Source organism: Electrophorus electricus, chromosome 1 (genome assembly GCF_013358815.1).
Source record: "Electrophorus electricus isolate fEleEle1 chromosome 1, fEleEle1.pri, whole genome shotgun sequence".
NCBI lineage: Eukaryota > Metazoa > Chordata > Actinopteri > Gymnotiformes > Gymnotidae > Electrophorus > Electrophorus electricus.
This window is the reverse complement of record NC_049535.1, coordinates 34,789,546-34,802,512: the sequence shown is the minus strand read 5'-3', so window position 1 is coordinate 34,802,512 and position 12,967 is coordinate 34,789,546. Positions and strand designations below refer to the sequence as shown.

Here is a 12,967-nt window from a genome sequence, read left to right as displayed (position 1 = left end):
GACAACACAAGTCTTGTGATTTATTTTATTATTGTGTAGGAGATCCCAACTCTTAACAACAGGCCACAGACCATAGAAAAAGCTAATGTAACGTGATTTAGCCCAGAAACAGTGAGCTTTCTCTTATTTTCAATGGGTATGTGTTGTGCTGCTCAGTTCTATTACCATTATCATTGTTTTGATTATTATCAATCTTGTCAGTGTTACTGTTATTGTTGTTACATTGTAGTAGTTGACAGTTGTGTAACTCCTAAATTATGAAAGACATACGTGGGTTACTCTCACTCCGAAGGTCTCGTGGACAGATGAGATATAGGTTAAACTGTGCCAGAGTGGTGACAAGCAGAAGGTGTAGGTGGAGAAGGTGTAGGTTATGATGGTGTGTGTGATGAAGGTTTAGGTAGAGGAGGTGTGCGTGATGAAGGTGTAGTTGTGGTTTAAGTAGTCTCAGATTAAAGCTTTCTGCAGTTTAATATGATTGAAGAAGGTGTAGGTGGAGAAGGTGTAGTTGAGGAAGGTGTAGTTCAGGAAGGTGTGGGTGATGAAGGTGTAGATGGAGGAGGTGTAAGTGAAGAAGGTGTAGGTTATGAAGGTGTAGGTGGAGGAGGTGCATGATGAAGGTGTAGGTGGGGTTTAAGTAGTCTCAGATTAAAGCTTTCTGCAGTTTAACATGATTGAAGAAGATGTAGGTGAGGAGGTTGTAGGTAAAGAAGGTGTGTGTGAGGAAGGTGTAGGTAAAGAAGGTGTGTGTGAGGAAGGTGTAGGTGGAGAAGGTGTGTGTGAGGAAGGTGTAGGTGGAGAAGGTGTGTGTGAGGAAGGTGTAGGTGGAGAAGGTGTGTGTGAGGAAGGTGTAGGTGGAGAAGGTGTGTGTGAGGAAGGTGTAGGTGGAGAAGGTGTGTGTGAGGAAGGTGTAGGTGGAGAAGGTGTGTGTGAGGAAGGTGTAGGTGGAGAAGGTGTGTGTGAGGAGGTTGTAGGTAAAGAAGGTGTGTGTGAGGAAGGTGTAGGTGGAGAAGGTGTGTGTGAGGAAGGTGTAGGTGGAGAAGGTGTGTGTGAGGAAGGTGTAGGTGGAGAAGGTGTGTGTGAGGAAGGTGTAGGTGGAGAAGGTGTGTGTGAGGAAGGTGTAGGTGGGGTTTAAGTAGTCTCAGATTAAAGCTTTCTGCAGTTTAACATGATTACTGTGATTTAATTTCAAATCCAACATGCTGGAGAAAAAGTAACTACTGGTCTGAAAATGCTGATGTAATTTGCGTATAACACCAGATTATACACTTTAGGCTTTAACTGCGGTGAAGATCAGAATGTCAGATTTCTTCCTTATCACAGACACCTTTGAGAGCAACAATGCACATCATTAAAAATGAAGATAAAATGTCCTCTCTCTATAAAAGCAATTATAGTTTATTACCAAATTTTGTTTCTCTCCATAAAATATAACCTTCCTGATGTAAATGTATTTTAAGGATTTATAGTGCAGTTAATCTATTATGGACCTGGGATTATCAGAATTAAAAACAAAATAATGAATAAACCTGAATAAACATGTTTTGTTTGTTCTTTGCAGATTGCTGTGCTTAGTAAAATTGAACTTCAGAATTTTATAACTGCATGTCTATTGCATGTTTGTTTTTCAAGGGCATGTAATCATTTGTATGTCCCTTAAAAAGGAGACTTCCTTAAATAAGAGATTCTAATTCCAGTTCTGTTAACAGTGCTGCAGAAGTGTTCTTCTTGGTGCAGAAAGGGATAAGACCCTAGTGTTTGGCACTCTGGACATGAACTGGTAGTTTGAGCATCATCACATCAGCCTTGTTTAGATTCAAAGGTGAATTAGCAAGTTTCAGGGTTTAAAGTACATGACTTCAACGTGACACCAGATCCAGGGCTTCTGGGCATGAAGGCCATGCAGCTACATGAATTTACAGCGCCATCTGTTGTGCAAGCAGCACAATTCAACAATTCTTAACACTCCAGTGAGAATGTCTTTTTAGATAACATAAGTGAACGTAAGTGATAAAAGAATAAATATCATCTTACACACTCTGCATCAATATATTTATACAACATTGTATATAAATAATAGCAGGAAAGGTGACAATTTCAATTTCAGTTTCCAATGTGAATTGTGATAAACACCTCTCAAGTCAATATTTGATCTGACACATTCAAAATGTATACTTAAGATTACCTTTCACGAAACTGAACAATCAGTACCATAACTTTATTATTCATCTTGTGCTATGCAGATGTATAAATATCTATCTTAATTTGAGATAAGCTTGTTTTATCTACAATGGCTTACTGTGATTTTGGTGCAGTTTAACTGTTACATTAAGCTTTCATATATATATATATATATATATATATATATATATATATATATATATATATATATATATATATATATATATATGTGTGTGTGTGTGTGTGTGTGTGTGTGTGTGTGTGTGTGTGTGTGTGTGTGTGTGTGTGTGTGTGTGTGTGTTGGAGGGGTTGAAAAAAAGAATTGGAAAAAAATTTAAAAGTTTGAAAATCAAGTACGCAATGTTTCCAGAGAAACAGGATGTTTTGGACAGAGGGCCTTCATCAGCTGTGCACGCATGTAAAATATTATAGTAAATGTACATTGTAATTACAGTTATAGCACCCTATAGTAGCAATCTGTAAAAACAAAATCAAAGTCTGTATACTTACTGTCCTTTTGGAATAACACACACATATTGAAAGATTATAACATTTAAAATATCCTACTTCTCAGGTAGGGTTTAAATAATTCCTTCTTACAAAAATAGAACTACAAACAAAATAGCATGGCCTTCATCTTTTCTGCCAATCTACTTCATTTAACCCGACATTATGCAGCATGTTGATTTTGCAGACTACCCAAAGTGTGCCCAAGCAGTTTAGTCGTGGTCAAGAGTGGTCAAGAGGCTGAGGGCGTATGTTCGTCTTCAAAATAAAGGTCTCTGGCTGGGCAGGTAATCAAAAAAAAGTTTTTTTTAATTAAAAAGATTTTAAAAATTTAAAAACAAACAAACAAACAAAACGGAAAACCACAAGATAATAACTAATTATCTTTAACAGAAAATTTGTCATTTGGTTTATTGCTCAACTTTAAATTACACTCATAGAACAGCAAAGGAATGCAAAATTATATAAATTTAGGTTTTAATAACAGAGTCCTTTGTCTATGTGGTATTTTCTGAAAAGAAGCCATCATTTAGCAACATTATTGATTATAGACAAAACAGAAACAAAACCGATACATGATGTTAATAAATATACCCATGAAAATGTAAAATATCTTTCTAAAAAACATTTTGATAACATGGAAACTCCATTTATGTGATCTGAATTTCAAACACACACACCCCACACATGTATAATCTATTACACACACACACACCACACACATGTATAATCTATTACACACACAAACACACACACACACACACACACACACACACACACACACCAGACATGTATAATCTATTACACACACACACACACCAGACATGTATAATCTATTACACACACACACACACACACACACACACACACACACACACACACACACACACACTTATAATCAATTACACACACACACACCACACACATACACACACACTACACATGTATAATCTATTACACAGACACACACACACACACACACACACACATACACACACGTATGATCTATTACACATGTACACACACACACACACACACACCACACATGTATACACTCTTACACAAGCACACACACACATGCACACAAACCACACACATGTATACAATCTTACACAAATTCATACTCTCAAACACACACACACACACACACACACACACACACACACACACGTATACTCTATTACACACATTCATACTCTCTTACACACACACACACACACACACACACACACACACATACACTCTTACACACACCACATCTATTTATATACTCTTACACACACCACACACGTATAGTCTATTACACACTCACACACATCACACACATGTATACACTCTTACACACACACACACACACACACACACACACACACATCTATAATCTATTACACACACACACATAATCTATTACACACACGTATAATCTATTACACACACACACGTATGCTCTATTACACACACACACCACACACATGTATAATCTATTACACACACAAACACACACACACACACACACCACACATGTATAATCTATTACACAGACACACACACACACACACACACACACACACACATACACACACGTATGATCTATTACACACGTACACACACAGACATGTATATACTCTTACACAAGCACACACACACATGCACACAAACCACACACATGTATACAATCTTACACAAATTCATACTCTCATACACACACACATACTCTATTACGCACATTCATACTCTCTTACACACACACATACACTCTTACACACACCACATCTATTTATATACTCTTACACACACCACACACGTATAGTCTATTACACACTCACACACACCACACACATGTATACACTCTTACACAAATACACACATGCACACACACACACATACACATCTATAATCTATTACACACACACACACATAATCTATTACACACACGTATAATCTATTACACACACACACATATGATCTATTACACACACACACACCACACACATGTATAATCTATTATACAGACACACAGACACACACACACACACACATACACACACGTATGATCTATTACACACGTACACACACACACCACACACATGTATACACTCTTACACAAGCACACACACACGTATACTCTATTACGCACATTCATACTCTCTTACACACACACACACACACACACTCTTACACACACCACATCTATTTATATACTCTTACACACACCACACACGTATAGTCTATTACACACTCACACACACCACACACATGTATACACTCTTACACAAACACACACATGCAAACACACACACACACACACACATAATCTATTACACACACACATGTATAATCTATTACACACACACCACACACATGTATAATCTATTACACACACACACCACAAACATGTATAATCTATTACACACAAACACAAACACACACACACACACACACACACAATCTATTACACACACACGTATAATCTATTACACACACACACACACATTTATAATCTATTAAACACACTCACACACACCATATACAAAAGGTACAAGAAACATTTTATTTAACTAACTATGCCAAGTAGCAAGCCAACTAGCCTAGATAATGGCAAACATTAAATGAATTATCATATTCTCTTAGCAATAACATCAGTAATAATAAGTAATTTGCTTCGTATAATGTTAAGTACATTTATGTGGTTATCATTAAAAAAAAGAACATTCGTAAAATTGATTAACTTTATCTTTTTTTATTTCCTTCTAACAAAAAAGCCAATTGTTTAATATTTTTATTATAATCTAGCTATATACATACTTTTCTATCAACTGCAGGTTTCTTGCTTGACAAACACTTCAAGCACTGGGTTTCTGGCCACTCAGGGAAGGCACCCAGCCGGGCTTTGGTGCGCTAGTCTGCCGAAAGGGGCAGTTTTCCCCCACTTCATCAACAGAGGGCGCTCTCTCGGTTCTGTTTTACCCTACACCATCACCAGAGGTCGCCATCTCTGTTCTCATGTCAACCGCCCATATTTGCGTTAATATTTTTTTTTATATTGGCCATAAGACAAATACAAAACGACCAAGAATGTTTTTTAAGAGCTGATAGTACATTAAAATAATTCACAGACAGAGAGATAACGAGAAAGCCAGAAAAAAGCCAGAGAAAGAGAAAGAGAAATGGGAGCAAACCTAACATGTAGTTCAAACTACACCAGCGTTGGTGTTTTTAACTGTGATCGATACCAAACCGCTGTGGGGCTTCAAGCAACTATTAGTAAAAGTCACCGGAGGTATCAATACCTATGTGATTGGACAAACAACTCGTCAATCAACTCGACACATGCTCCCATTGGCCCAAATTTCATCTTCATGTCTTTCTGGGCGTTTCGGACCGCAGAGGGACGAGGAGAGACGAGGGCAGCTCTGAGAAAATGGCTGACAGATTTTCTAGGTTCAACGAAGAACGTGATTTCCAGGTAAATACGACCAAATTTACTATTATGCATAATATATCGCGCACCGAGATTAATTTAGAGTCTTTTTAAGGATTGCTGATTAATTCGTTAATTAATCCGATGGACAGGTTGTCTCGGCAGCTAACGCTAACCAGTTAGCTTACCTTAGCCGACAAGATAAGCGTCTAAAGGGGCCCTGGTTACTATGTAAAAGCAAATGTGTTATAATACCACGGAAATGTCGACTTGTCTCGAAGTGCGACACGTTTTAACCGGAACAAGGCTTGGATTTTTAAAAGATAGGTACTGTTCATTAAACGGCCTTTTTAAACGGTAACGGACGGCGCTCGCGGGGCTCGTCGCTAGCGTTAGCCAGCCTGCTAATCCCTCTGACAGGACGGCGTTAGCTAGCCGCGACGGACGGCGCTGGTCCTTTGTTGTCACCTGCTACCTTTTTTGTTTTGGGATGGCGTTTAGCGATTTGTAAGTCAACTAGTTCACTACTTCTACTTCTACTTCTACTTTCGGACAGCCGATTCGGTTGAAAGCCTGAACTGAATTGGCTAGCTAGTGTTAGCTGAGAAGTGGAAACGTGAGCTAACGACGAGTTGACTTCGTGTAGAGATAAAATATCTTAACTTCGCTAAGATATTTTAGCTACGAATTGCGATTACTTGGAATATGGATTAGCTGTTTTTAGGTCTTTAAGCCTGGTTGTCAAAGCCCAGTTTCACAAGCGCTACGTTATCGTAAAGGACAAGCTGGCTAGCCACAGTCTTTTTGTGTTCATGAGCGTAAGCCTGGCGCAGTTGATATGCTAATCTAGCTAGCTAAGCTAAATGGCTGTCTTCCTCACCATGTACTTCGTACAATGCCTTGTTTGTATGATTTTTTGTTTTGTATTCCTGATTTGCAAGTTATGCCCTCTTGTATAATCTTTAGACTGCCTTGATTGCTTCTTGTCTTAATGTCATATTTGGGAGTGTTTCGGAGAAAGCATATAACGTATTGTGACATTTGTTCTTATTAATTAATTGGTACTGTGTACAGTATGATTCGACCAACGATATCAAGATAATCTGTTTTATGTCAGGAATACACATAATTGACTTACCTTGTAACGTAGTTAACCTAGCTACACTGGGTTAAGGAATATTGGAGCTTGATGTGTTTACATTATTTGTGACCTTTCTGTGGTCATACAGTTCCTTCCAGGCTGTTAATTTTTCCTAGGCCAACAACGCTGTTTCTTAGTGTTTGTGGTGTATTATATCACGTTGTGAATTCTGTTAGGTGACGTTTTAACACACACCAGAGTTCTGACTGGGCGACAGTGTTTTCCCCCTCGTGTTGCTTGGCCTAATGGGTCCTCTTGTTTGAAATGTTCATCTTCCAGGCTTTAAAAAGTGTTTCTAAAAGTGCCCTGTTGATGCCTTATTTATGACATAATGTAGAAAGCAAATGTTCTGTTTTTTTCTGTGATAACTAAAAATAGTGTTCTTGGAATCTTGTAGCTGAGCTGCAGTTGTGGGTTGTATCAGCAGCACAGGTATTAAATGCAGGATTACTGTAATTGCCACTGCTGTCTGTGTGCTACTCAGGTGCAGGCTTGATTACACATAAGTTTTCTGTTGTCGCAGAAATAGTTTGCATTAGTCTGCACAGCCTGTCAAACTGTTGCCAATTGTAAGTTACATTGATGTAAGGAACAAGGTCTAGCAGCTATAATCAACATTGAATCCCAGCACAGTGCAATACTGTGCAGCACATTGTGACATGGAACTATGTGTGTGTGGAAACAGTGAATGCAGAAATATTGATAATGGGTAGGAGATTAAATTCAGTAACAATACAAAACAGTTTTAAAAAATAGGATTGTTTTTAAATTTGTTTATTCATTTTATTTATTTTTAGGTTGTGCAGAGGTGGGCACAGACATTCTTAGTTTAGTGTGTCATGAGACACTTTGCATACTGCATTTAGTTTGCATGCATGTTCACCCATTCTCTCTGTTCTGCCTCTCTTTCTGTTCACTCGTTTCGTTCTTCTGGCTTTGTCTTGAAGTTGGTCATGTACTATATTCACAAGAGTTGGCCGTTTACCTGTGTGGCATGGCCAGCCCTCAGGAGCACCACTGAATACTAATCAAACAGCCCGCTGTCCTCTCTCCCCTCAGCCCGCGAGACCGATACGAGGACGTGTGCAGCCATTCCTGTGTATTTCATATGTTTGAACAGTAATTTGTGCCTTGTGCCAGTAATTTGTGTCTGAAAGCTGACACATGTCTGAAAGCTTGGCTTTTGGTGATTTATCATCAGTAATTAAGATTACATGTTTCTCCCTCTGGGTTCCCGAGCTGATTGTGCATGTCTATGGTTTTGTATGTTTCGTTGTTTTTCTTTTTTGCTTGGGCGCTTGATTGTGTCACTGCTAGCCTTCAGTGGTTACTGGAGAGTTACTGAGAGTGTCTGTTCTCTGTGAAGATGGACGGCATCTCCTGCACAGAGCGCTGTGCTCTGAAGTTGGACACAGCTGTGTCTTTCTTCAGGGAGGGTGGCAGCTGAACACTCTTTCTCTCACACACACACACACACACACACACACACACACACACACACAGTGTATGAGGTCACTTCCTCACTGAGCATACTGCATACTGACTGCTGTCCTTACCGACACCTTGTTAAGTTTGTTCACCTTGCTCTGCGTCCTGCAGGTTAGATGCAGGGCTGGAGTAGTCTCTGCTTTTGTCTTCAATTTTTAATCTTTCCCTGTTTGCTGTTGTACGTAAGGCTACTGCGTGGATATGTCACTGTTTTATTGTTTACATAAACTGCCAACAAAGCACCCACAAATTGCTCATTATGCGTCTGTAAGCAGGTTGTCTTGTTGGTGTCTAATACCAGCTGCTTGTTTCTGTGGCCTAAATCAAAATCCAGACTCTGATTTCTCATTTTCTTCGTTTCCTTTCTTCACTGAGATATGGTGTATTGTATATGTTTCAGTGGCCTCTCAGTTGTAGTCCTAAAAAAATCTGCCAATCGCTTTATTTGTGGAAGGGGGCCGGTTGGGGGCACTCAGACCGTCCTTAATCTCCCTTTGGCAGGCAGAGGGTCCAGACTCCAATGCAACAGAGAGAGTTGGAAGGGGAAAGGGTCGCTGTGGAAGGTATTCCCCCAAGAAGGCTGTCAGTTGCGCTTGCCCGGAGTTCCACTCCTGTGGCTGTCTCTCTCTCTGCCTTGCCAGGGTCAGCTTTATTGTCCCCCCCCCCCATCAGTTGCCCTCCCTCCATCCATAAATAAACTCAGACAAGAGGGGAAAGGGCTGGCTTACCAGTCTAGGGTTTTACTCACTGATATTGGGTTGATGTGCAAGTTGTAGTTATTGTGTAAGAGTCAAGATACACTCACCATATTGGGTACAACTCACTAGTGCCCCGTTTTCCTTCAGAACTACTCTATTGGATTGAGATCTCGTGACTGGAATCCATTTGAATTCAGTGAACTCATTGTAATGTTCACGAAACATCCTGATGAAGTAGCCATCAGAAGTTGGGTATACTGTGGTCATAAAGGGATGGACATGGTCAATAATGATACTGAGGTGGGCTGTGCTGTTTAACCAGTACTTAGGTGGGCTGTGGTGTTTAAACGATGATCATTTAATGTTAAGGGGCCCAAGCCATTAAACCACCACCAGCCTGAACCATTGATACAGGGCAGGATGGATTCATGCTTTCATGTTGTTTACGCTAAAATCTGATCCTACTATCCAAATGTTGCAGCAGAAATTGAGACTCATCAGAACAGACAGTGATTTTTCCAGTCTTCTATTGGACAATTTTGATGAGCACATGTGAATTGTAGCCTCAGTTGCCTGTTCATAGCTGACAGGGGTGGCACCCAGTGTGGTGTTCTGCTGCTGTAGCCCATTTACTTCCAGGTTCAATGTGTTGTGCGTTCAGAGATGCTCTTCTGCATACCTCGGTTGTAACAAGAGCTTATTGGAGTTACTGTTGCCTTTCTATCAGCTCAAACCAGTCTGACTTCTCCTCTGACCTCTGGCATCAACTGGACATTCTTTCCATTTTGATTTAGTTTCAGTTTTTCCTTTAATGTTTTATGAACTACATTTACACAAACCGTAGCAAAATGGCACTTAACATTTATGGAAGCAGTTTCAATTTTAGCAAGAAGAGTAGGACTGTATCCGTGTGGCATTGCTGGTTACCTGTGGCAGGTGAGTTGGATGAAGATTGCTCTTGGTGCACTGACAGACAACTACTTTTGTATGGTGTTTAATCATGAAAGGACTTTTTGAATTTTTTCAAGTGCTGTGTCTGAGACTTCTTACGCAGCAGCAAAAATCATCCACAAACTTGCAACCTGCATCCAGCAGTTTTCTTGTTCCTTCTCTTGTTACTTGGAAAAGCATACTGAGCTTGAGTTCACCTTGTTCCTGAGGTGTGTTTTGGATTTGACGTGGTCATTGAAAGTGTTTTCAATTCGAGTATCTTTTCAAATTGTGCAGTCAAGCTAATACCCTGATTCATAAAAATTATCGGGGTATTGTTGCACCATGAATGTCGCAGTTAAGATCATTTCACTTTTTTCAGTGCTATTCTCTAGTTTCTTTGTTCCCATTGTTATTTCCATTATTTGACATTCTTCCCATGCCAGCTAACCCACAAACACTGCAGTGTGTGTTCATGTATGTGCACAAAGACAGAAGCATGATGAGATTTGTAGTAAGTTCAGATGCTGAAAGAACAATTTCAGTTTCTGGATAGTGCCATGACATGTTTTAATAAAGTCAAATTTGGCATGTTTTTGTCCTTATATCTGAAATCCGTGTTTAGGCCTCTATTCCCTGATTCCACCTGTGCTTTACACATGTGCGGATCATTATGCTGGAAACAATAACATAAACATAGAAAACATTAAAATAATGTTGTGAATCTTGATCTTGGCAGTATTGAGTCACTGGGCAAAGTTCTCAGCCAATTGCTGTAAATGTAAAATGTAAAACATGGCCACTTTTAAAATTTGAAAATTGCACTTAGAAAAAAAAATCATGATTTTAGTATGCAATTGATAAATCATTCAGCCATACTTTAAGTTGACTGGTCTGTGATTTTAAACGGTTTTGTTTGCCATAGTTTTTACTGTGCTAAATTAAATTACCACATGTGATTTAAGTAGACTGATGCTTTGGTCCCTGGCTCTTACCAGAGCCAGGCAACAAATTCAAACTGTGGCTGTGGTTTGTTCAACACCTTCTCAAAGAGTGATGAAACCCAGGTAGAGGGAGGTGTGAGACACAGATGTTTGGGGTGCTGACCTCCAGGCACCAATGCACTGTTCATTCATGAGTGTGCCATCACTGCATGTTACAATGCGTCAGTCACAATAAGTAATCAGTCACAATTTAAATTAATGACTAATGGGGTTTTCCCAAGCTGCCATAAAACCAGTTATGAGCATTCTCAACAGTGATCTGTGTCTTCTGGAACAATAGCTGGCTTTAGAGGTTGTGGGTGGACTGAGGTGAGTTTGCTGATTACTGTGGTGTGTTTATGCTTGAGTGTAGAGTGGTGTGTGTGTGTGATGCGAGAAGTGTTTGAGCAGCTGTAGTTTGGCATGAGACATGTCTCCACTGAGCTGCCACTCAGAGGTGTCATACTTTCTTAATCTAGTCTCTGTTACACACACACACACACACAAAATGACTGTGTGTTCTGGCACAGGATAGATGCATGTTTGCAGCAACACTTCCAAGTGTGTGTTTTAGTGACTGAAGGAGAGTGAAGGCTGTGGGCTTTGTGAGACCACTCCCACACTCCCCCAGCTGTCTGGCACAGGAGACGAGCCCATGACGAGTGTAAATCAAACTGAGAGAGTATTAGGGACTCGGATCTGATTCTACTTATTCTGTCTATTGCTTGATATGGCTAAGAGTGAACCTGGAGTTGTTGCTGGTCAGTTCAGAACACTAAAAAATTTCATATATTTTGGCCATGCATTTGGGAAGATAGCTGGAGCTTGTTCAGTAACTAGACGCAAGGTCAGTTGTCCTTTGTGAGATGAGGGGCATACCGTAGGTTTGTTGGACCTTCTCAGTTCCCAGTGGTTTTTGAGCAAGGCCTTTAGGCCTAGTGAGTAAGTCAAGTCTTTTTCATCTTCTAATGCATTATGCCATCTCATGTATGCCAGTACAGAAACAGAAGTACATTTCAGAGTTATATTTTCACCACTTTATATATACTCCTGCGCGCCGAAAGTGTTCTGGCACTAGGAAAACTACACAATGATATTTGCATGCAGGAAACCATACAGCCTGAGGTTGTTTTTATTAACATAATGCTAAGATGAAGATCGTAGCTCTTAGATACTTTAGCACACAACATGCAACATGAGGAAATACTGGACTCTGGAGCACTGCAGCACCCTCTTCCAGCATGCAGACTCAGTCACTGGATTCATGGATGACATGAGTTTACCCCAGGCAGAAACCATGTCAGAAACCAACGAATTTCACACAGCTCTGAACAGCTGCTTTTAAATCTGAAAATATTATGGAGCAAAAAAATCTCAGGCTGCCCTTCGTAAGACTACGAAGCGACCAAATTTGAGTACAGTGCTTAAGTGGAACATATATGAGAACCATGTGGTGGGGTCTAAACGCAATAACAGACCTTTAAGGGGAAAACTTGCTGTGTCACTAACACTGGTGCCTCACAAGCTAAACACTTTTAGAGAAATTTGGAGGCACATCACGCCAGTCCCCATGAGAGCGCCTACTGCTGATAAGGTAGATGTACTTTCCATTTCTGTG

General features: G+C 39.9%; 1 protein-coding gene across 1 annotated transcript in view; it reads left to right on the top strand.

The window, feature by feature from the left end:
- Window positions 1-6,076: 6,076 nt before the first annotated feature.
- The window catches only part of gpatch8 (G patch domain containing 8), a 39,706-nt gene continuing 32,815 nt past the window's right edge, over window positions 6,077-12,967 (top strand). Inside the window, exon 1 of the mRNA XM_027029785.2 lies at window positions 6,077-6,154. Within this exon, the coding sequence (XP_026885586.2) occupies window positions 6,110-6,154 (45 nt within the window). The 5' untranslated portion in view covers window positions 6,077-6,109. The remainder of the gene's footprint in view (window positions 6,155-12,967) is intronic.